Genomic DNA, 26,623 nt, shown 5'->3' with positions numbered 1-26,623 from the left:
CTCTAAATTATAATCCCACATTTTCTTTAGGTCCCTATAAGATTATCAGTGATCCAATCAGCAGGAAGTAGCCTAGAAAACTACACTTACATTCCAAAAAAAAAAAAAAAAAAAAGGATTATGAATGTATGTCTTTGTTTCGAGTGTTGGTTACAAGTTGTTATGGATAATGGTCAGGAAAAAGCTAAACAAAAGATTATAGTTCTTGTTTTGAAAAGAAAAAATGGGGGGCGGAGAGTACTGTGGGACAATGGTCTTATACCCTGTAAATATTTGTGACTTATACTGGTTTAGTAAAAATGCTGATTGGCCAGTAGCCTGGCAGAAAATACAGGTGGAGCAAGCAGACTAGAATTTTGGGAAGAGGAAAGGTTCAGTTTGCACTTGTCACCCAGACCCAGAGGAAGCAAGATGAGAATGCCTCCTTGAAAAAAGGTACCAAGCCATGGGCTAACACAAACAAGAACTATGAGTTAATTTAAGATGTAAGAGTAAGTTAATAAGTAGATTGAGATACTAGGCCAACCAGTTTATAATTAATGTAGGCCTCTGGGTGCTTCTTTGGAACTGAATGGCAGTGGAACCAGATGGGATAGAAACTTCTGTTAATAGGCGAGGTCATAACTGCCAAAGTAATCCCCTTTGAATGACTTCTTTGGACCACCTTCTAGGGCCACACTTTATCCAGGACTGTCCAGTTATGCCTACCCATGCTCCTTGACTGAATTCTTCTCAACCCAAAGCTCATGTTGATACATTAAGACAAGACAGGTGTGGGGCCACTGCCACTAGACCACTGTGTTCTTTTTGTCTGTGAGGTCACACTGAATAAATCCCTTTCTGATTTCCTCAATGCCCACTTCTTTAATTGGGGTGTTTAGTCAGGAACTGAGTGTTACACTAAGTCAATAGTCAGAATGTATTTCCTGAAAACTGTGGTAAAACATCTACATGCACAGTAATTTTTTGAACTCAAAATAAAGAGAAAAAATAAAAGACAGGCCGCTGGATAATGCTGTGTAATGATGTGATCTGTTTATTTAAAATGATTTCCCAATATGCCCAATGATTTAGCAGGCTTTCTTTTACTTCCACCTCAAACAATCAACAAACCTTTGTATTTTATTTTAACCATGTATGCTATTTTGACATTTTATTAATACCAGATTTCAATACGTTGACCAATGGATAATACAGATTTCAATTAGGTCCTTGGTATGCATGGTCTCATTTCTGGATTCTTGGGATTTTGGTGATGGTGGCTGTTCCTTCAGGTCCTGTCTCCAACCTGCTGTAAGACTTAAGCAGCACATTCCTCCCTTCAAGGCATCTTTATTGCCTTCAAAATGTAAATGCAAATTTCTGTCTGTAGGTAAGTCCATGAGACTATGGCCCATGATTTTTATATATTCTCTTTTGTTTCTCTTCTTTGAAGAACAAAGCCTGGTCTTGTTATGTAACCCCCGGTGGTCTCAAGCCTCAAGTATTCCTCTTGCTTTGGCCTCCAGTGCTGTTCCAGGTGGGAGCCATCACAAATGCTTTACTATCACTTGCATTTTTCGTTCTTTTCAGTTTATTTCATCTGTATTTGCTACTTCTTTACCTATAAAGCATAACTTTCCACACCCAAACAAACATGACTTCATTAAAAATAAGCACGAAACCAAATATTCTCAACCTAATGCACTTAGATCAGTAGGTAAGACTGCTTTCCTTAAATTTTCATTGATTCCTACCTTTAAAAGCCAACCATAAAGTCACACCTGAAAAATAAAGAATCTACATGGACAAAATATACATTTCAAAGACAAAAAATGCAATGATCCAATTTACTGTACAACTCATCAAAGTTAACAGAAGATAGTATAAGAACAGCCAACTTCAAATATATCACTTATAACACTCTCCTAAATAATATCATTGAAGAACATGGATTTTCGGATATCTGTACATCAGCGCCAAGAAAAACCAAGAGAGATGTGAGGGACAAATAAAACTACATGGGTATCAGGAATTGAAGATTAAAATTCTAAACCAGAATTTTAAATGTAACAGTTTGTTGGCTCTGAGGGTAAATCGCAGTCACAGCAGGCTGGGATTAATCCCCAGTACCACTTCAGGGAAGAGGGGGATGACTTTTTCCTTTTTTTGGACAGAAACAAGATAGGGCATTTCTCAATAATAGTTTGCTAATTATGTTAAGAAAAACTGGACATGCCCATTCCAACAAAAGTCAAACGAGCCCTTTCCATAACACTGTCTCTCACATTACTAAAACGGTATGAATTATTTGAGTCAAAACTATTTTAAATGATTAGTGTATGCAGAATTACTGGGGCTGAGTCATTTAAAGCTATTTGAATCATCATGATTGTATTTCCTTAGGCAAATCTGAGTAGCTGTTCTGACAGTGGTGTGAGAATAAGTGAGACCCTTGAAATCTTCCCATTAAAAACATATAATCCGTGTGATGCAAAGAAGTAAGAAGCTCACATCTTACATCTTAGCAAAGAGCTGTGTGCAAGCCTTACGAGGAAAAAACTGGTAACAACATGCACTGCCTGTTGTAGCGCTGACACCCATCATAGGTTAAGAATGTAACATTAAGCAAAAAATAAAAACTACTGTCATTTTACCAAAGTAATGAAACAGAGAACGGAAGAAATGAGTTTGGTGTGGATCCCAGAGATCCCATTGATTCTGAACCAAATTTTAATACAAAGGCATCTACATACAACTTCCATGACTGTTTATACTACAAAGATTCAAAACAGATGAGGCGAGGCCTACCTCGTCAAAGACAAATACCATGTAACTGAAAGTCCCGTACAGTGCCTCGGCAGACCACATCATTCCCCTGCTACGTGAGGTACGTAGTAAGTGAGGGGAACTGAAAATGACTCCCTGTCTACATTCAGAGGCAAACGGGGCAATGAATGTCTTTTCGAATCTAATACTTCATAATTACAGAAAAGCAATCCTAAATATACTATCTTTAAAATTCTAGCGTTAAGATGACCCCATTATCTTTAAATACTGAAAACACAATGGCCTACACAAACTAGTTGTGTTAAGTAGCCGTCTCCTACTTTAATATTCACTTGCTGTGCTCTTAAAATCTCTATGAGAGAAGCAGGAATTTTCCCTGTATCTTTTGGCAATAGAATCAGAANTTGAATCGAAAGAAAAGTTTTAGGCCTTTAAAATTTTATGAAGTCTATAGTTTTAAAGCTAAATTATTTAATATCTTGAATTATTATTGCACTTATATGTTGCCCAGAATATGTCTACAAGCATTTGGTGTCCTTATTTGATAAACAAGCTCTCACAAAGGAAATGCGTCTGCAATTGGAATAAGCCTATATATGTGTGACAGTATATCAACCTCTTTCAGAATGAAATCTGAACCCTAACTCTACAAATCTGTGAAGAACCAGTTGGGATTACTGTACACAAAGTCTTAATTATTGAATCATTTCACTTTGAGGTCACTGAGCTAAAACAACATTTGCTCAAGATTTAAGAAAAAAAAAGATTTTAAGAAAGAGATTCTTTGAAATCACTGAATACATCATTTCTGTCATTAAGAGAAATAGCTTTAAGCTATTTTCTGATGCAATAATTCTTTCTAATGAAGTAATTCTCTAGCTCTGAATAAACACTACATTTACAAGAGTAAGGAAATTGTCAGTAGGCATTCCTTCTTGTTTTAAGTTGTTTCTAAAGTATGTCAAGAAAGCTGTTAAAGACTTGGGGAGTGGCAGCTTCAGGATCTTTTCCTTCAGTTCTGAGGTGGCTCCTCATGCTTCACAGCTTCACTGGGATCTTTCTCTTCTTCGTCTTTGCTGTCTTCTTCCATTTTTTCATCCTCTTCGCTGTCTAGAGGCTGAGGAATAAGCTGATTACCCACAAACACATAAGTGTTAATTCTCTGTTTAACTCTCTTTCTTTTCCTCTTGGGTGGAGCCCTTTGTGGGATTCCCTTGGCCTGCATCTCATCATTGATGAAGTTTCTAAGTGTGCGTCGAATGTAAATACGAGCCAAGTCTTGGAGATTCCTGACAGCACATGGGGCTAAAATCAAGCACAAAAATGAAAGCATTATACATTGTTCATTTCCTCACAATCTTCAGAAAACGTCAAACTACAAGAATCTACACTGAGAGTGCTTAGTACACAATGACTAAATGCACACTGAGCAGAGCAGGCAGCTTGCAAAAATGAGGCGAACATCCATGTTTCTATCTATATGCATGCAGTCTTGGGAGTAATAAGTAATAATTTAGAAAAAGGGTAAGGATAAGGTGATAAGTACATAAGAAATTTTACCCTGCATATTATATTATACTGTTTTTATGTTTCTTTGTCATATGGAGGGGGCTGATCACAACCCCATTCATAACTCCAATTCCAAAGGATCCGACACCCTCTTCGGGCCTCTGAGGGATCAGGCATGCATATGTTGTACAGTATACTTGCAGACAAAACAGTCATATAAATAAATTAAAAGTAAATGTAATTTTTTTCTTAAGAAAGTGAATAAATCATATGAAGACAAATACAGAAAAACTCAAAGCAACATTTCAATATCTGCCTGAACTCTGGAGAGTGCTCACATACGGACATGTGTGTGTATGTGTGTAAGGTGGGAGAGAGAAAGTAAGCAAACACACACACTAGTTCACGGCAAAGAACCCTCCTGTACCAGCTGCGGATTAACACAGACCCCCCCAATGCAAAGGCACTGTTCTAAGACACTAATGTTTACTTATATCAAATGTGCCACAAAAAGGAGGAAGAAGGACCATAAACTCAACTGTACAAAATACCAAGTGTGCCTTTGATACAAAATTGTTTAACAAATTATTGAACAAACTACTTGTTAAACAATAGGTCAGCCACATAAGAATGCATTTTGATACACGGCCGGTTTAAACTAGAAAAGTCCCTGGATGTTGGTAGCTCACATTCGTGGAAGGGATAGGGTAAAAAGATGCAGAAGGGATAAAAGGGAACAAAAGAAGGATAAAAACAGGGGAAATGAAGAAAACAAAACAGCAATCATGTAACAGGAGTAACAGGAAGTTCTTGGTTAGATGCTCAGTAGCTTTCCAGTAGCTAGGGGCGAAGGCTCCCTGAGGGAATGGCTCTGCCAGAGTCTAAAGGAGCACAGTCACCTAGCAGGCATGAAAATGATCTGGGCAGAGAGAAGAGCAAGGCATTAGGAACTGAAAGGGCTTCACGTGCTCAAGGACTAAATACTGTGTAGGTTGTGTTGGCAACAGCAGGTCAGCTGAATGAACTCTCGGGTGATCACATGTGCTATGGACACTGACAGGAAGGGGCTGGACAGAAGAGAGAGACAGACAGAATATTGATGTATAACAGAGAACAGAAACAAAGTGGCCATGGGACTCAAAGCAAAAGTATCACTAAAGCATCCAGTGTCCAGGCTGACTTTCTGGACAGGTGCCAGTGTCAGATATAAACAGTGGACCCAGAGAAGAGAACAAGAGGAAACTCAAGTGCGTTTCCTTGTATTGAATCTGAGATAGCCACCGCTGTCAAAGGTCATTTCAGGAGCAATATCAGCAAGTACAGGAGACAAGTGGGTTGCTGGGACTTCCTCTGGCCTCTGCATGTGTGTGCATAGACACATCATCCCCACATGCGTATGCTCATAACATAAACAAAAAATAAACATTAAAAAAAAACTATGTCTTTATAGCCAGAGCTACAGAGTGACACCCTGCTTCATAAAAATACACAATTACAACAACAAAAAGGGAAAGATCAAGAAAAGTCATTTATTAAAAAAAACTAATTTCAAATATTAAATAAAATTTCAGAGAAAACAAAGATAAAATTGTATAATTTATTATGTAGTTTCGGCCCTGCCTGAACTAAAACAATATACCCTTACTTTTGAAATTTTAAATAATATTTTTATGGTTTCACATGCATATAAACCACATAAATATAAAGTCATAGAAAAAATTGAAGTCAAATAAAAATTGTGGTAAATCCGAAGAAAAATTGTAACTTCATTTTAGTCAACTATTGACTATGAACAGTTTTAATGTTAACACAGTCATCTGATACGGGGTTTACATGTGTACTGTTTTTAGGGAATTTTGCGGCCAGTGTTCTAGTCTATTCTAATACCCTGTAATTATAGGATAATGTTCTATGAACAAAGAGATACTGTGACTTATTTTAGCAGAAACAGACACTTGTTCTTATTCCCCATTCTTTTTTTTTTTTTTCGAGACAGGGTTTCTCTGTGGTTTTGGAGCCTGTCCTGGAACTAGCTCTGTAGACCAGGTTGGTCTCGAACTCACAGAGATCCGCCTGCCTCTGCCTCCCGAGTGCTGGGATTAAAGGCGTGTGCCACCACTGCCCGGCTTCTTATTCCCCATTCTTTCATGGAATTTTAGTAAATAGCAATTTTTAAAACTTTTCACTGTGTGATTATTATACAAATTTTGAGTTCGGGGCTAACACTCAGAATTTTCAACCTGTTTTTGGAGACTCCTGTTTACATACAGAAAGAATAATAACAAAACTGTGCCCTGACCCTGAAATTAACAACCATCTCTTCATGCCAATACAATTTCATCAACCCTCCTCCCTTTAACATCCTTACCAAAGCTATTTCTATTGAAAATGTATTTCAGGGGAAGATAAATTGTTTTAATTTGGGCCTCTATATTTCAATTGATCCTATTTCATTAAATATCTGTCTGTTTGTGTGTCTTCCTGCGTATGATGTACAGCACACATATGGAGATCAGAGGACAGCTTTTGGGAATTGGTCTTCTCCTCTGTGGGTTCTTAAGATCAAATTCAGGACATTAGGCTTGCTTTGCAAAGACCTATAGCCACTGAGCCTTCTTGCTAGCCTCTGACAGTGTGTGTGTGCGTGTGTGTGTGTGTGTGTGTGTGTGTGTGTGTGTGTATTTTTCAACCAAATATCCAACTACCTTATTTGTCTTTTCTATTTCTGAGTAGGGGATGGAGGCAGATACCCTGAAGTACACCATCCACGTCAATCATCAGTTTCACTAGCGTGCAAGCATATTTACAGCTAAGACTCACACAAGTTAACCTAAAATAAGTGTCAGATAAAAGAAAATAGCTATTGCTGCCACTATGATGCTTTCGTGAGTAAAGCACTTCCACGGCTACTGTGCAACTGCAGAGCCTAACAGAAAGAAGTGTGCTTGCACACAAAGCGCCTGTTGCACATGCTTAAGGACATGCCCACAGACAGCGTGGACCACAGAGCTCTTTATTACTTCCCAATGGGTGATGATAACTAAAGAGTAAAAATAACCACAATTCTGTATTTTAAAATGGGAGGGAAAATAACTCTATGTTGTTATTTCTTGCTAGCTAGTAATTTAGGTAAGTTCAGTTAGTACAGAATGGCATGGGTATGCAGACTTCAGTCATAAAACAGGTTAAAGGACACTCATTTGATTGTGGTGCTAGACACCACAGTCTTGTTTTAAGTAGTCTGAAAGGATGTGAATGCTGCAGCCCATTAACTTCAAATTTTGTCCCTCTGTTTTTAACCCATTCTTATTTTTAGTTTTCCTCTTGTATGTAGATGTCCTGAATATGGCTTGCTTCCTATACTGTGTTATTATCAAAAGTATAAAGTCAATAAACACATTTTTAAAAAGCTTGTTAAGAATAGTTTCTAAATTATGAAAAATTTTATAACCGAGAGTTTAATCTCTTTCTAAATGAGATAAAAATAAATACACAGGAGTCAAAATGGAAAAAATTTATAAATCCTTAAAAGTAGTCACCACATCTCCCAAGCACTCTTTAGGATCCAGGTGAAGAAACCTTCAAGCCACTGACACCTCCAGAGTGTGACATCACAGTCCCACAGGTCTCTGCACCTTCTCTGTATCTTCTCTCTTAATTTTCAGGTGGGAATAGTTCGAGTGTGTAAAACAAACAAACTAACTGCTGGCCACCTACATCTCTGATGCTGCCATAAAACTCAAACACAATAGCTAGGTTCTGCTCACCCATGTGCATGCATGCCTCCTCTAACTGGGTGGCAGTTACAAGTCTAACAGAACTACGAAAATCTAAGCTCTTCTCTCACTGATCCTGCTTGGTAATCAAGCTGACACAAAAATCATTAAGTCAGCTGATAACTCAAAAAACAAGTAAAACAAAAGATGCTACCACAAAATTTTGACCAAATAGGTTTTTTGACTACATTCCAATCACAATTCAAATCTTGCCTCAGCAGACAAACCTTTCTTCCCACCACCCTTAGACCAGATGCTGTTCCACAACCAGTTACTGCCTATCACAAACTAGTAAGCTCACAGTCGGTATGATCTTTCTTGTTTCCAGAAATGAAGCCACAGAAGAATCAATCCTCTCATTGCGGTGCTCATTACAGTTACATGATCCACTAAGTCCAAACAGTGAGTGAAATACCAGGGACCAGCATTCTTTGAGTTCAAGGATCTACTTACGGAGCCCCACAGAATCCGGCGTGCCGTTATCATTCTTACTAGGCTGTACTAGTGGTGCAAAGGAAACCGCAAGGATATTTTTACTCTCCCAGGTGTTTTGTCCAGTCCGCATAATCTGAGTTAACTATTTGGAGTAAAATGAGAAAGAAGCAATGTGGTTACCTTAATGTCAACGTCTTAAAAGAATAATTGCCAATGAGAAGATAACGTGTGTGTGTGTGTGTGTGTGTGTGTGTGTGTGTGTGTGTTGCTAGAGATGGAACTCACAGTCTCAACTAAGAGGCAAGTCCTCTATGACTCAATCACATCCCTGGTCCTTCTAGAAACACGTCTAGTAATCTTTAGCACTCTCGTCTACTGAGCCATCTTTCCAACCCCTCAATGGCGATTTATTTTATAGCCTCTTGTTTTATTTATGAAGTTAAGCAATTGAAGCCAGTCACAAAGCAGACTTAACAAGCTACAGGTAGAGCCCATGCACTCAACTAATTACTTTCCAGATGATGAACCCAGGGGCAGCTAGCTGACTTCCTGGGTGAGCTGACTAGTCAAGTGGGCTCTAGTCTCCCAGTTACACTTCCTCTCTACATCTGCTTCCCTTTGAACCAATTACAGATCTCTTTCAAGTTTTTTTCTGTGCACATATGTAGATCTATAAAAACTTTTTTCTGCTTCAAAGATTAGCTTCCCTGTAATAAAATGGTAATTCTGAATCTCACAACTGTGTGGTCTCTTATGACGAATGCAGGACACAGACGGTACCTGATCCTCTATAGGCATGACCAGTATTCCCCCAACTTTGAGCAAGATCTTCATGTAGTTTTCGTGGTCTTTCTGCACTCCGGCTCCACAGTAAATTCGATCATACTGATGACTGTCAGAAGCTATCTGAAGGCAGTTACCCACCACAAATGCGGGTTCACAGAATTCAAATCTGTGTGAGGAAACAAACATTTTAATTTGTTTAAAACAACTAAATAGCTCTTTGACAAATCACCATAACCCTGTCCTTGAAACAGCAAGGCTACCAAAATTATTTTTAAGGATAAAATACAATTAGGCAATTTGAAATAACACATGTGTAGAATTTAACACTGTTCAAGTAATGTTGTTTTGTTATACATGATACAGTGCACAAAGCATTAACCTATTCTGGGCCATACAAACCCTGCTTAGGGCATAGAAATGAACGTAACGAAAAGCCCATCAAATGACAATTTTGAGATGCCCCCATAATGATGTTTGAAGATGAAAGTCAACAACAGAAAAAGGCTTCACTTTCTACTCTCTTTCCAATATGTGGGACGAAAAGAAAGGAGGAGAGCTCTTCAAGGATTCCTCTCTGCTTGACAATGTTGCTGACAGAAACAGTAGCAGCGTAGCTTTGGCCAAAAGATGCCAATTTACTGGTCATGACCCTTGCAACCACTAAGAATGGGGTGGCTTTAATAAAAGTTGTGGCTAGGCAACTTAGAAGAATGGGACAGAAGCAAGTGAGTGGTACTTTGTGAACTGCAGCTTTGGCTCCTATGGTTTTCTTAAGCAATACAAGAGGAGATGTGGTTTCAAATTTCATCCAACTAAGTCCTCCTGGTTACAACACTAGTAACTGGTAATTTTTTTTTACATCAATAAACTATCCTATACAGACTCTACTTTTTAAACTCTGTCAACAAAGTAAAAATCAGACTATTATATAACATAAAATTAAAACCTCAATGCAAACACAATTCTTTTTCCTCTCAGACCTTGAATTCACTATACAGCCCAAGATGATCTTGAACTCCTTGAAGTCTTGCTTCAGCATCTAAAATGCTTGAACTACATGTGTGGGTACCCATTCTCAACCACATCCAGTATTTTGAAACTAAATTCTTAACCTTTGAAGCTGAAGGTAATAAAATCATCCCATAAGAGTGAGCCAATATTTAGAAATGCAATGATTTACAGTGGGAAAATGGCATACACTGGAGGATGACCAAATGATTTCAATCAGAACTAATTTTACTTTACAAAACATATCCTGTCTTTTGATGATGACAGTGAACTTCTTCCATTCTAAATGATTAAAATTTATTAGATCATAGATACATCGATGGATATACATCTAAAGAGTCCACCAGTCTTGTGCCCTGAAAGCATGGGAGGGCTGAAAGAGCTGGGGGTAGGAGTTAGAAACAGTACACACCGTACTCTCTCTTCTCCACACCTTCACACTGAGCCAGGCAGATCCATCATTTCTTTTACTATAAACACCAACTCACTGCTTACATTTTTTAGAACCTCCTTCCATCATTTTGTCCTCCTGCAGAGACTTAGAGGTTGCTATGTTCTGGATTTAGTGTAAGTGCTTCCTTCAAAGAACCTATGTGTTGTAAGCTGGTCCAAAGGAGGCAATGTTGAGAGGCAGAAAAGTCTTTAAGAAGGAAGCTAGAGTAGGAGGTAACTAGATCACGAGGAAACCATCCAAAGGGATTAATTGCCATGTCACAGGGGTAGGTTAGGACTCATAACACTAATCAGTTGTTACAAAGGAAGATCACCCCAAAAATATTGTACAATATTCCCAGATACATGTCCAAGCTGTCTGCCGTGTCCTGATGCATCAGGAGGTCCCACCAAGGCAGCTGTGTAGTTATAGCACTGGCAGGCTTCTAGTCTAGCTGCGACCTATACACACTCTGCTGACACTAACCGAATTACTTGTCTCTAATTTCATGTGAGAACCATGACAAAGCATTCCTGTGTCTGTGTGTGCGGTCCCTTCGCCCCAAATCCCCTCGCTGGCCATCTTCTATTAATAAATGTCTACTATACTTTCAAGTTACACTTAACATATCAACTTCACAATGAAATCTTAATCTTTAAAAGTATAGCTTGCCTACATTAGGGATATTTAGCTTCTCTCAGAGACAAAACTAAACAGCCCAACCTCTGATTGTTTAAGATAGGGTCAAAATGTATTTTCTTTTTAGATTTACTTATCATTGTGTGTGTATAGGTGTTTTGCCTGCGAGGATGTATATGTGCCAAATGCATGCCTGGTGCCAATGGAGACCAGAGAAAGCATATGGATTTCCTGGAACCGGAGTTAAGCACAGCTGTGAGCAACAATGTGGGTGCTGGGAATCAAACCTACATCCTCTGCAAGAGCAACAGTTCTTCACCAATGAGCCATCGCTCCAGTCCCAAAAAGTAAGTTTTTAATTTTAAGGAATCATGTTGTAAATCACATGGTTTAATTGTTTTTATTAAATCTATAATGAAGCCGGGCGATGGTGGCACACGCCTTTAATCTCAGCACTCTGGAGGCAGAGGCAGGCGGATCTCTGTGAGTTCGAGACCAGCCTGGTCTACAGAGCTAGTTCCAGGACAGGCTCCAAAGCCACAGAGAAACCCTGCCTCGAAAAACCAAAAATAAATAAATAAATAAATAAATAAATAAGTATAAATCTATAATGAGTGCTCTCTTTAAAAAGCTATTTTTAGTATGTGGAAAAATCATCATTCTTTAGAAGTGAGCAGCTTACAATTAAAAACACAGAAAATCATTCAAAAATTTTGTGCCTGATTTTAAAATTAAGTGTGTGCCTCTGCACAAGCTCCCCCAGATGGTTCCCATTCCTAGTGAAGGAGAATCTACGTGCAGCTCTGGGTGCTCACTGCAAACACAAGCGAATGGACAAGACAAACACTACACAATTCCACTCACTGCAGTATAGTTTACATTGTGGTACATGCTTTGGCATTTAGAGGAAAGGAATAGGATTCCTTAAGTGTGAAGGTGAAAGGCAGCAAACAGTCCTGGAGATCAGAGGCTTCCTGTGACTTAAAAGCTGTAATCTGAAAGGTCAGACAGGAATGTCTAGAGCCACACTACCCAAGATGGCCTTTACTAACCACACAGACACTGAGACCTTAAAATGTGGCTAGTCCAATGAGTTGTATTCCATGTATAAAATTCATATGAATTTTCAAAGACGTTTTGCAACTATTACTTTTTAAACTATTCTAGTAATTCTTTGACATTACATACCAATAAGACAAAAGTTTACAGTTACATCAAAGGACAAAAACACCACACAACTGGCCATTTGCTTGTCTCAGGCAGACAGATGGTGCAAGAACTTTCTCCTTAACATACTTTAGAATATCTCCCTGGTTTCTGGTTGTCATTCATTTAGTTGGTTTTGTTCTGTTTTTGTCATCTCTGAATATATCTAAATTTAACTGCATGTCTATCACCTATTACAACCCCCAAATGCATTTATTCAATTAAGAAAAACATATGAGAAATACATATGCTTTATAGTATCTTTTCTAATCACCAACTTTGAATAAAAACTCAAATTACAAACTAAATGTGATGATCACAAAAAAAAAAAATCCTCAAGATCTTAAGAGAAATTTGCCTAGAAATACAGTTACAGAAAAAGTCTATGCCCACTACAGTCTACAGTGATGCAAAGGTTCAGATCATGATGTTGGATGGTAAATTCCCACTGCCCTCTATTGTGATGCAATGGTTCAGATCATGATGCTGGTTGGTAAATGCCCACTGAATCCATAGTGATGTAATGGTTCAAAGGTCATGATACTACCTGGTAACTGCAGCATCATGTATCCAACACATGAAAAAAATCAAGATGCTTTAATGTCATAACTGAGTCTCTAGAACCAGGCTCACTATTCTCTTAATAATCTGAATGTTTGTTTTCCCTTCTAGTTGAGATGGGATGAAGTCTATTTACCTCAATGTGTAAATAAAAGCATTAGTTTAGAAGAAAGATCCAATCTCTGATGTCCACTAATACGAATGAAGTATAGGCTCCTAATTCACTCACTAGCTATACTTTTAACATCCTAACTCCCTTAAACAGAACACTTAAATTTGAAAGCCTACAGGAATTAGAAAATATCTTAGGGCTGGTAAGAGGGCTCAGAGGGCAAAGGACCTGCTGACAAGCCTGATGATCTGGGTTCAGTCCTCAGGACCACAGGGAAAGAAGAGTACGGTCACAAGCTGTTCTCTAACCTCCAAGCCTGTGCCCCACCCACAACAAAACAGATAAAAACATATTGAGAAAAATAAATTTAAATCCCAAAAGTATTGTCCTGTTTCTAGTAATAAAAATTTTAAGAGTCATATCTAAAACCGTGAAATAATGTTGGCAATAAAACATGTAATAAGAATCTGTAAGCCAAATATACAAGAAGTCACCAGCACCTTATAACTATTAAATAAAATAAAAGGAAATAAAAATTTGTTCCCAAAGTATTCCCTATTCAACCATTATTTATTATACTTATAATTATGGCTTAACTTTTGCTACCTGTAATACATAAATTTTTCACAATTGGTTAAGGAAAAAACTGTTCAAATTGTAAAGCCTTATATATGTATAGAGATTAATTTTCTAACAAAGCACCTGTAGGTGTTTCTGAGTAGCATGCAGTGGAGAACTGGAAATGCCTCAGTAACGTCACAATACCTTTACAATTGCAGATGAGAATGACAAAGATTCCACAGCTGACAGTTTTTCCAAAATTCTTATCATTTAAAATACTCCTATTAAATGGTGACACATATTTATAGATACACTCATTAATATGCACACTAGAATAACTAACTAAATTAAGACATAGATGGGGCTATTAACAGTGTTATCTGTTACTGACTAGTCAATTATAACACCTATTGATTCTTCCAAGGAGACTAGAAAATAAAAAAACTCAATTCTTAGTTCTTGACTATTCTAAAAGCTATTCCACACTGTTCTTTAAACACAGAGAAACAAAGCAGACTTCAAACCCTGAACAAAATTTTCTGTGTAACCTAGAAGACAATAAACTTTCCATAAATTCTGTATAAGATATATTACACATGTACACTGATAAATTATACATGTAATTCAGGTTAGAAGATAAGGAAAAAAGGAATCCAAATTCTATTTTTTTCATAGAAATCACACATCAAATAAAACCTGGGAAATGCAACCAATCTACCAAAATGATAAATGTGTGGTCATGTTTATAATCTACTAGAATGATAAATATGTGGTCATATTTATGAATGGCTCAGGTTATCTTTCCCTAATTCTTCCATTAAAATTAGATGTTTCTTAAAAAGCTGTACCTAGGTTAAAATTAGCAAACATTTTTTTCCTTTTTGAAAAAAATCCAGAAGAGAATCTCTCAAACTCACTTTCTGGAGTCATACTACCAGATAAAAGTTATCTATACATGGGGGAGGGTGTTGAAGCCTGTAAAACATCCACAAATTCATTCGCATGAGGCTTTTCACCAATGAACCTGAAAATACAATGACTCTTGTGAGACTGCCACACGGGACCACATTTCGCTCCCTCTTACTAAGCTGTGTACTGAAAACCATCTATGGAAGAATGCAGAACATACAGACATTTGGTTGAGCCCAGGGTTCCAGTCACTTACCTCAGCAGTGGCTTTCTTTAAGGGTGCATGCTGGACTATCTTCATCTCAGACGGACAGATGACTTCGTTCACAGCCCGGACCTTGCCAACTTGCCCATATAATTCTTTTGAAAAGCAGCTAGGAGAGCAGGGTGACCTAGCCTTGCCCTGTAGCTTCCCTCTTAGACGGATAGTCTAGGTCTAGGAGCTGACTGAGAGCAGAAAAAACAACATTCCCCTTCAATACGCTGTCAAGTGGGGGCCGGCAACTGTGCACCTAGTTTGTTAAGGTGCCAGAGGACACTGTCATTGAAACTGTAGACAATTATTCCAATGGAATAAAGGAATTTCAAGGACCTGGAAAAGAGTCCTACCTTGTTCTCATACCTCATCTAAAGTAATCTGACAAATGAATCACAAAATCTTTTTCTTAAAACATTTCATTAAAATACAGTTTAAGTCTTAAGAGCTATGACCATTTTGCTAAAAATAAGATAAAACTTGAAACATTTCTGCTGGAGTAAAAGTAAGGGAAGTATTAAACTCTTGATCTCAAAAGAAACCATTGAATTACCTTATAATCAGTAACTAAACTGGTGAATGAAAATTAGAAAGCGAAGACTTTACCTTTTCAAATGGTTTCCCTTCCAACTGAATCAAACTCATCTTAGGACAATTCAGGCATTATTTGAAACAGAGTATTTAAAATAAATACAGTGGTATCTATGTTTGTTTACACTGAATAAAAACATTGTAGAAACCCACAGTATTGAAACGGCTGTTCAATGTTTCCTAAAAAAACTGACAGCTAAGTCATTGAAAGCCACTCAATATTTCCACGTAGATGTTAACGTGTATAACTGGTAGCCCTTTTATATTTTCAAGAACTCTCTCCTAGAATTTGAGTGTTATGACATTAAAATTTGTCTAGGAATGTGTGATGGTTCATGCCTACAATCCCAGCACTCTGGAAGCTGAGACAAGAGGATCACAAATTTGAAGCCTATCTGAGCAACTTAACAAGTTCCTGTCACACACACAGGAGGAAGGGAAAGAGGCAGGATATTAATGTTTCTGAGACAAGGTTTGACTCTGTAGCCTAGCCTAAATAGGCTAGTATGGAGCGCTCAGTAAATCTCCTGTGTTAGTCTCCCAAGGGCAAGGGTTGAAAGTATGCCTCATCATGATTAGTGCAAAAGCATATTTTAAGGAGGCTGAGGATGCAGTTTAGTGATAGAATAATCTAGCATGTATAAAGTCCTGGGTTCAATCCTCAGTACCAGAGAGGAGGGAAAAAAAAAAACCTGCTTAAGTCTACAATAGTTTGTATTAAGACTTTTTCTGAATGAATGAATGAATGAATGAATGAATATGAAATTTATGCCCTGGCAATGATGAATTATGCATAGGCAGCCCGTATATGGCCGAACGTGTCCATATTGGGTTCCACGGTCAAAGTTGACGAGGACAACTGACCTCTTGAGGTCTCTTCTTCAAGAGGGCACCAGATCTCATTATACATGGTTGTGAGCCACCATGTGGTTGCTGGGAATTGAACTCAGGACCTTTGGGAAGAGCAGGCAGTGCTCTTAACCACTAAGCCACATCAAAAAAGTATTGAGAAATACTGAATATAATGAATTACAAAAGCAAAATGACTTCAGTACAATTCTCTTAAGAATGACAGAAGAAACTGAATACAGAAGCACTTAATTTTCAAATACAAATCACTTGTGGGAAATAAACCTTTAGCTAATTATAAGTAAAACTAGGGTACTAGTTGTTACAATGCATCAATTACACTTTTGGAAACTACGTAAGATAAAGAAGACATTGTCTTCACTCATCCTCCCCTCCAATAAAGCCAAGTTGTCCTATACCAGCTCAGCGGTGTTGCCTGATTCTTCTCTGAAGGACATACATGATATCTATGATAGTGTTGCTTTACACTTTGTAACCAGGGCCAAGTTGCTAGGCTACAGTTTATTGGTAGCAGGAATAAACAATGAAAAAAGCAATCGTTTTAACTGGCCAGAGTCTAAGACAGCAATTTTCAATTGCTATAATGCTATAACCCTTAATACATGTTGTGGTGACCCTCAACCATAAAATTATTTTCATTGCTACTTCTTAACTGGTTTTGCTACTGTTAAGAATAGTAATATAAATATCTGATGTGCAGGATATCTGCTATGTGACCGCTGTGAAAGGGTTGTTCAACACCCAGGGATCACAACAAACAGGTAGAGAATTACTGGCCTAAGACAAGGCCTATTGCTCTGACTACCCACTACAGTTTTCATCACTTAGGACTCTTTCATGTGCCCATTTAAATAGAAATAAAAGTCCACTCTCTATATGCAGATATGCAAACTATGCTCATTTAGCTATAGATAAAAGATCACTTCAAAAATTTTCTCTCTAGTCACTCTAAAGGAAATATAACCTCCTGACCTTACAGGAACTTTATGACGTACGATTCCAGGGTCAAATCAACTGAACATGCACATATATGCTAAGTAAACTCATATGCACAATTATAAGTAAATGTGTTACTAATGACAAACTTTTCCATGAGGTCCAAGTTTATAATTCAAGCTTCCTTAGCTAAAATACTCACCCAAGTATTCACAGCTGGGGAGATGCATTTTGTTTACTGCATAAATACTAAATGAAGGTAAATTGGGCATGAGGTCCTGATGCCCACAGACAAGCACTAGGGAAGCCAGGAATGTTAAACACACCGGTTGTCTCTTCAACAGAAGAGACGGATATGTCTTTTAGCCCAGAAAACAGGGAATTGATGTAGTTAACAGCCTGGTGGTTTATGCTTTCTATAGCGCCAGGCTGCACTTGGCTCCCACAAACTTTTACATTGATCTCAGTCACTCTCCCTAGATGTTGATATTAAGCATTATTTCTCAGTGAATAGAACCCATCTTCATGAGAAAGGTCACATGTATTTTGTAAAGATTTTCAGTGTAAACATGTCCTAAGCTTTGTTGTATACGAGACTGAATTAAGTTACACCAGGAATCTTTCCAAAATTGTGTTGCGCTTAAATATGCCTAAAGTAAACCACCTGGTGTCAGACTCTAAAAGTCTGACCCAACACCAGCTACTGCGTTGTATTGAACCTGCTTTCCTTCTACCTCACACAGATCATTACTCTGCCGGTCTTGTTATTTGCAGAGACCCCTCTCCCCCAACTAAACACCCAATCTTCTAAAAAACCCTTCAGCAATGAAGGCCCCAACACTAGTCTAGATCTAACACCTTTAATCTCAGCACTCAGGAGGCAGAGGCAAGCAGATCTCTATGAGTTCAGGGCCAGCCTGGTCTACAAGAGTTAGTTCCAGGATAGGCTCCAAAGCTACAGAGAAACCCGGGTCTCAAAAAATAAAAAAATAAAATAAAAATAAAAACAACAACAACAAAAAAACTTTGGGACTGTCAAATGAACTCTTGGCTCTATGAGTAAAATTTCTCATTGCTACATCTGACAACTGGAGTTTGACCCTCAGGACCCACGCAGTGGGAGGTAAGAATTAACTCCTATAAATACATGTAATGAAAATGTTCAATAAAATTAAAATGACATTTTGTGGTATGTAAACACTGTTTGAGGTTAATAAACTAGAACAATGCGACGAGAACATGCCAAGTCCAATCCTTTTCCTGGTAGCAGAGCCACCTTTTCCTGCAGGGGTAAAAATTGCTGGCTGCCCTAAGAGATCATTTAGCCCAGGAATCCTAAAGTATCGTCTGGTCACTTGTATTTAGGAAGACTTTTGAAATCAGACTGGTTCATAAGGAAGTTCAGTGAACACTATCACTAAGGAATAAGTCCTTCACTCTAGCTCCCCATGTCCAAGTACAATCAACTCTGAGGAGTTGCTTTGAGCCATGCACCTGTTCATGCAGTGCTGTCGTAGTTCAACAGACATTAAGAACTCTTTTATTCAAAAAACTTGATTTAAGACATGAAAGATCCAAGTTCGTACATAAAAAAACACTCACACAAACACACACACACACTACATCATGCATTACATATTCTAACACTGGTTAGCTAATAGACCTCTCACCCTCTCCTATGTGTGAGTTCACCCTGACCTGAAGCAGATATATGTAAGAAAACCTTTGGAGTATAGATTAAAACATGCCCAACATGGCAATATTTTTGGAGGAAGGAGCTGATGAGAAGGCCTGGACTCCCTGAATGAAGAACAGAACTGGATTTTAAACACTTGTTCTCTCCATGCTAAATTCTAGAGATGACCAGTACAAAATTAATCAGCAATCTTCCTTGATATTGACTGTAACTAATTAATATGTCTTTATACCTCCATACACAATTAAATATGTAATTGCTTAGAAGAACTCTGCATTCTACAAATGCTTTATTCTTTTAATTGAAGTAAAGTTGCAATAATATCCCCAGCATTAAAAAAAAAAAAAACTAAAAGATCGTCAAAGTACAAATGACAAAAAGAAAAATATATCCTCTAACTGGTTACCAAAACCAAACTATGTAAAAAGCATAAAGCACTGGCCCAATGAATCAACTTTGATTTCTTAACTTTCTACCAGTTGTAGTTGATGCAAAATGAAACAGTTTCCTAGTGCTAGCCACTCTTTGAATGAGACCCATTTGTAATTGAGATATTGAACAGTAAGTATTATTTCATACCAGTTCTGATTAGCTTGTCAACTTGGCATGAGCTAGGGTCATCTGGGAAGAGGGAACCTCAAGTGAAAAAATATCTCCAGCACACTGACATGTAGGCAAGTCTGTGAGGCATTTTCTTGATTTCTGATTGACTTGTTAAGACCTTGCCTACTACTGTGGGAACTGTCACCACGAGGCTGGTGGTCCTTGGCTGTATAAGAAAGCAGGCTGAGCAAGGCATAGGAGGGAGGCAAGTTAGTAAGCACCCCTCCTTCATGGTCTCTCCTTCAGTTCCTGCCCTGACTACCTTCAGTGATGGACTGTAAGCAGAAATACGCCCTTTACTTCCCAGGTTGGTTTTGGTCATGGCGTTTATCACAGCAATAGAAACAAGAGCAGTGCCTAAGACGTAAAATAAAATTGCCCCTACTGTCTTCTTTTGAATGATTAATATAAAAGTTTCTAAAACACGCTGTAAGCATTTAGTTAATAGGTATCAATGGCAGGGATTGGTTTAAAAACATGTGTAACAGTAACTATTTTTTTATTTTTTGCGAGAGAAGAGCTGAATAGGTATCCCAGTGGATAAGATATCTGCCATCAAGTAAGGGCTTAAGTTTGTACCCCAAAAGATCATGTAAGAAACCTGGCATGGCAGCAGGCACTTAGCTAAGTAAATGAGCTTCAACTTGAGAGATCCTATCCTAAAACATACAGATAAGGAACGATGAAGGAAGGAGACCCCACATCAATCTCTGGCCTCTACACAAGCATATACACCTCCATGTCCAAAGTCACAAACAAGTAAATAGACTGAGTGCGCCCTCACACACACGCACACACGCCAAATAATGAGACATCCAAATAGCATTCAAAATGATTTGTTATGAATTAAAGTATACGAAATGAAAATCATTGCATGTTTTACTATTATCTAGAACTACTTGTTTGGTTACTTGTCTTCCTTAAGCCTGTTGTGATTAATGATTAGAAACTGAACCTTCATGCATCAGCAGATGAAATGTATTAATACTATGTAACAGATCTTGCTATAGATTTTGAGCATTTGTTAACATTACCATTATACTTTCTAAGCTAAAATATATTTAAAAAGTTCTTATGGCCAGATTAATTTTCAATATCAAAAGCCATACTTTGCAGGCAAACAAAAAAATCCCATGACTAGATAAAAATTAATTTTTCCCACATCTCAAGACTCAGCAACCACATCAGCCATTAGATAGAAGGAAAATAATGAAGACACAAACAAATTCTAAAGTTTAATCGCAATTTCTTATTAAAGAACTTGGGCTAAAAACTTCAGTTTCTGTTAAATGTGTTTCTTTTTTGGAATAAATGCAGTAGATAATTGAAAATGGCTGACAGTATGAAGCAGGTGCTAATTATTCATTAATAGTTTGGGGGGCTGGAGAGATAGCTCGGTGATTTAGTGCACTTGCTGCTCTTGGGGTTGGACTCTTAGCATCCACATGGCACAACACTCGTACATATAAAATAAATCTGAAAATCTGAAACGGTTTTCTTCAGCAAACTGATCATTTAACTGGCTGACTTAAATCTATCGTGTTTATTAAAAAAAAAAAAAAAAAAAAAAAGCCTGAGTATCTGCACACCCTCGATCCTGCCCAAAGAGCCGAATAATCTGACTACAGTCACACCCGTGTTGCACAAGCCTGCCTGGACTTCAGGGGCTGCAGATTTTGCTAGGGAGTCTGAGTTTTGTGTTCTTGAACCAGTTTAAGCATCGTTCACACCAGGACAAACAAACAAACAAAAAAAACCCACAACAGTGAAGGAGGTAAAAATGAAAGGGCAAGGAGAAGAGGAAGAGGAGCAAAAGAAGGGAAGAAAGGGAAAATACACTCTGTGGATGACAGTCAAGTTGTTCTTGGCTTCTGGATCTCTCCTCGAGGTGTGCTCTCTCAAGATGAAACCCCTTGTGGTGGCCCAGAAACTACCTCTCCAAAACACACATGCACATGCACACTGTTTTTCACACTGGCAGTTACAGCCAGGGATGGGGTGAGAGACCCCTGCCAATAAGCCATGTGTGAAGCCTGGGTCAGTTTCTACACTGAAACCCTGTAGAGTGGCTGTGTTTATCTAAGCATATGCTTCCTATTCTTTTAAAGCCTTTTTTCTATTTGAATCTATGACACACACGGAAAAATGACATGCCAAAGCTCTACATGTAGTAGGGTATTTCAATTAACGGGCTTTACTCTAGTTCAAGCATAAGAGCCCTTGTTCCATAAAAATGTCAAGGCAGAGTTTCAATGTGATTACACGCCAAACCTTCACTTTCACTTTTGGCCAAGCATCAACAGCTATGTAACATGTCTTAGAAAGGGAAACCTGGGAAGAAAACAGTTCAATAAAATGGCTTTCTCAAACACGATCCCACAATGACACACACAGATGTATTTCTACAGCAATTTCTACTAAATCTATTAGGAAGTAACTGAATACTGTAAAGAGAGACCCTTAAATACTGACATACAAATTACGGTACCAACAGAGGACAGACTATTAAACTACTATGCAGAAGGTTTAAAAACAGTTACAGTAAAGGGGAGCACAAACTGTGTTTCTCTCCAGCGGATACCCATATGACATTTAATAAGGGAAAGTAAACACATATTATCTATCTGTAATTTAATAAAAAAAATTACATGGTAACGCCTATTTTTTTCTCATAGTACACAGATGTCTGCAGTATCCACTTAACCAGTATCAAAAAGCTGGTACTGGTCAAGAACAGGCATTCTACACATGCTCACTAATCGTTCTCACATCAAAGCTACAGGTAGAAATACTTACTTATCAAAGCTATCACTGTTTTTGATGAAGCTCTCCAGTTTTTCCTTGGCATATTCCACCACATCTGAATGAAGTTCAATCCCATGATTTATTCCAAAAGGACCTGTAATTGTAGCAGCATTTTTACAAAAATATTAATGATGTGCCTCCCCAACTTCTAATTTCTGTGCACTTATCTATCCAGTACCATTAAGAAAGTGTAAGAAATATGCAAACATGTACTAGTTATATTTCCAAGTCGAATGGAAACCTGCTTACATTGCTTTGGTATAGTAATGTGGAGGATAGAAGTCACCTTTTCTGTGAAGGGGAAGAGGGAGCAAGCACAAAAGCAAGAGTGATTATAAGGCTGAAACCTACAGATCTCTAAAGACAGTTTTTTTGGCAGGACACTATGATCAAAATAACCACATATCCCTAGGTTTAAGGGGTGGTGGTGTTGTTCTGCGGTTCTGAAACTAGAACCAGACCTTGTCCTAGTCAGCGCGCTGTACTCCAGCCCCACTGCTTTGCTAACTAGCTTACTGAAGTCATTAAGTAGCCCAGGCTAGTCTCTAACTTGTGATTCTCCTGCCTCCACTTCCTGCACAGCAAGGGAAAATACGCATGCAGCTGAAGTTTGAGTCTTCACCAAAATCTTCACTTATCATTTATTCAAAACCCGATGGTTCTCAGATGTGCAGTGAAGAGATCCAGCAAACCACATGCTTTTCACACCACACTTCTTTCTACAGATGATGAGAGCTGGAGAGAGCTCCCAAGAAAGGGCTGGAGGGGAGGGATTTCTCAGTGCTCCCTATAACTGGCAGACGACGCTTGCTGAAATGCAGGACCTGACATTTTCTAACGTTCCTACAGCACTTGCTGGGTGCCCGCTATCTCACAAAGGCAATACCTGAATGCAGCTGACAATGCAAGCTCTCCTCATTGTCTGCAATGGAATCCACGTGTTGGGCTCTACAGCCTCCTACTGTATTCTGAGAGGTTTCTTACGAAGGTTGTGCTTTTTGTTGTTGTTTTGGTGACAGAGTCTATGTAGTACCCAACTATCCTTGAAGATTCTCCTGTCTCTGCCTCTGCAATGCCGGGATTAAAGGCATGTGCTACTGGGCCCAGATTATCAATTTTCCTTAAGGAATCTGTAGCTAGATGTGTCCACTACAGTCTGTCACAATACAATGCGTATCAGACTTGTCTCTACTAACCTCTAAGAACTTTAAAGTCACAAGAAACAGTCGATTACAAATGATCAAATTTAGATGTTTCAAGAGTACAAAAAAACTAAAACAAAATACTCACATAATCTTCAACCCAAATATCAAATGTATATAATGCTTTCTCAGGCTAGATTGCCACAGCATGCTTTTCAGTTGTTTTAAAAAACAGAAAACTGATTTTTACCTAGAGATGTATTTAGACAAGCGTCTTAATGAAAGAGAATCTGACTTAGCAAACAAAATACAGATTAATTTTTTTCCAGTTTGGTGGAGTTTTGTTTTGTTTTGTTTTAGGGGTTGGGCGTGGTGCCGAGACAAGGTTGTACAGAAAGCCTATGCTGGCACTGACCTGTTATGCAAGGGAGAATGATCTCATGGGCTGGTCCTGTCATGACCTCTCAAGCAATGGGATTACATCACCATGCCAACTAACCTAAAGTAATATGTTTTTAAAAGTGGACAAGGTGAAGCAATCCTAAACACTTCTTTTGTTTCCTTTCTTATACACTGGTCAGCTTCCAACTGACAAGACTTCAGTTCATCATCATTTAGTACTTCCTAATATTATAAACAGTAAACTGAAGAATCATTAAAAAACAAAAAAAATCCTCCTCCCAAAATTATATATAAAATCCTCTACATGGTAATGTTACTCTTTAACAGATACTCAATCTGAGCATCTTGAGAATTTCGGTTTCCAAAGAAACAAATACATATGGAAGAAAGTTCAGCATAAAAGCTCAGAGGAAAGTCAAAGTAGATAAAGGAAAGAATATGCTTAAAGTGTATTAGAAGGCATGGAAATGGCTTTGTGCATTCTAAACAGTAAGATAATAAGAATACAAGTATTTGCTTTAAATGTTGTTCAAGTTAAAGCTGCCTTGCAGGCAGTCACCTATAATGGAAACTCGTGAGTGGAAAAGTTTTGGCTGGTGTTCTCCTCTACCTGTCAGAAGATGGCACTTTATGGGAGAACACGCGCAGCTCAGTTTGAGTGATTCTTAAAGATGATCTGGACCGTTCAAATCTCCGTGCTCATTTGCAAATTAATTCCAAAAGTTAACAACTATTAATATAAAAGATTTTTGGCTGAACCTTAATATTTACCATAAGGGGGAATACCTAAATTGATTATTTGGTTTCTATGAAACAAATATAAAGTAAATGATATTAAAGTATACATTAAAATACCTTTTAAAAATTATTAATAACTCTAGTTATGTAAGATAAGACTTTAGAAAGTGTAAATAATTCAACTTATCGATCACAATAGGTAAAAAGTGAACTATGAAAAGCAATAATCTGTCAAACCATAAACAGTCCCGTTTAGTAGCTCCTGCACTAATTCTAGTACCTGGAAAGTGACAGCAAGAGGATCAGGAGGTCAAGGTCGCTGTTTAGCCAAGAGTGATATTTGAGCAAGCTGTGTAAAGATGTGTTGCTATTTTACCTTACCTGCCAGAGGCACCCAATTGGTTTATGAATGATCCATAGCTAGGCAAGAGAAGTTAGGCGGGACTTCCGGGCAGAGAAGAAACTCTGGATGAATCTAACTTGTGTTAATGCCGGTTTGTATGGTACCTTTAAAAGTTTATGTTTTCAGGGGGAAAAAAAAGGAACAGACACCAATACAGACATGCAGCCCAGGGGATCCAGTCTCAGAATGCCTCTGCTACAACGTCCTCAAAATTCCTTATCCAGAATAACTTCAAACAGGTTAGCTGAGATAGTACAGCTTCACAGACTACTCCAGTCAGGACTTCAAATAAGTCCCATCACACTGAGAGCGGACAACAGCTAGCTCTCCTAAGACTTGACCATTGTCTTAATTTTCTCAGAGTCCCTAAAGGATGTTATTGCCCCCAGGCAACAGGAAGTTCTTTTAAGAACATGATGTTCATATTACCAAGAGGTGGGGTGACTGGTTTTTTGTCATTCAGTGGGCTATGGATGTTTATCACCTTTTGGAGGATTGGGTGAAAGTTACTACTGGTCATAACGAAGGAAAAAAGACTAAGCAAAGATGGTTAGAGTTAGGGATCTCTTTCTGAAAAGATTTAAAAGGGGGGGGTAAAGGAATGATAGGATAAAAGGTTAGATTATTGAAATTTACTTTTAAACTAAAAAGAAACTATTAATCTCAAATATTTTACATTGGTACAGATTTTTGTATTTGACACAAATTTAAGTTTTTTTTGTTTCAATTATATGTTTCTATTCTTAGGAAAATTTTGTACATTAATACAAAACTAAGTCTATTTCTGTTAGAACATACTGTATATATGTTTCTACTCTAGTTTAAGATATTGTACATAAGCAACTCATTTAAAAATTTAATGTAAGGCCGGGCGATGGTAGCGCACGCCTTTGATCCCAGCACTCGGGAGGCAGAGGCAGGCGGATCTCTGTGAGTTCGAGACCAGCCTGGTCTACAGAGCTAGTTCCAGGACAGGCTCTAAAGCCACAGAGAAACCCTGTCTCGAAAAAAACCAAAAAAAAAAAATTAATGTAAAGTTCTAGTCCTTGAAAGTTATTGTTGCAAAATGTTTAGGAAAAATTAAGAAATGTAAAATAGTAGTTAATCTATAACAATCAAACTTGCAGTCACCTTAGGTATTTTTTCAGGGTCAAACAGATATATTTTAGATAGACAGGTCATCTTCAAACACTTCAGAGATCTACAGAATATGGCGTTTAAGATGTTTTAATAACATAAGGCTTTTCATGACAATAAGATACATCTGCTTCTGACAGCACCAATCTACTGCAGAGAAGATGACGGCAATGAAAAAGTCAAGTTTGGCCGGGCGGTGGTGGCGCAGGCTTTTAATCCCAGCACTCGGGAGGCAGAGGCAGGCAGATATCTGTGAGTTCGAGACCACCCTGGTCTACAGAGCTAGTTCCAGGACAGGCTCCAAAGCCACAGAGAAACCCTGTCTTGGAAAACCAAAAAG

At 38.1% G+C, this 26,623-nt stretch overlaps 1 protein-coding gene across 2 annotated transcripts in view; it reads right to left on the bottom strand.

Moving 5' to 3' along the window:
• Positions 1-3,781: 3,781 nt before the first annotated feature.
• Positions 3,782-26,623, bottom strand: part of Pcmtd1 (protein-L-isoaspartate (D-aspartate) O-methyltransferase domain containing 1) — a 28,905-nt gene continuing 6,063 nt past the window's right edge. The window contains exons 1-5 of one of the 2 annotated variants that reach the window (XM_050163868.1): positions 22,453-22,555; positions 14,961-15,151; positions 9,270-9,441; positions 8,508-8,631; positions 3,782-4,074 (exon numbers count right to left, since the gene is read on the bottom strand). In XM_050163868.1, the coding sequence (XP_050019825.1) occupies positions 3,782-4,074; positions 8,508-8,631; positions 9,270-9,323 (471 nt within the window). In that variant the 5' untranslated portion in view covers positions 9,324-9,441; positions 14,961-15,151; positions 22,453-22,555. Of the gene's footprint in view, positions 4,075-8,507; positions 8,632-9,269; positions 9,442-14,960; positions 15,152-22,452; positions 22,556-26,623 lie in introns of those variants that run through there. The other variant, XM_050163861.1, reaches the window with a different exon arrangement.

This window comes from Alexandromys fortis, unplaced genomic scaffold (assembly GCF_014885135.2).
Source record: "Alexandromys fortis isolate MF-2015 unplaced genomic scaffold, M_Fortis_MF-2015_v1.1 scaffold_18, whole genome shotgun sequence".
In the NCBI taxonomy this organism is placed as follows: Eukaryota; Metazoa; Chordata; class Mammalia; order Rodentia; family Cricetidae; genus Alexandromys; species Alexandromys fortis.
This window is presented reverse-complemented; position numbering and strand designations above follow the sequence as displayed.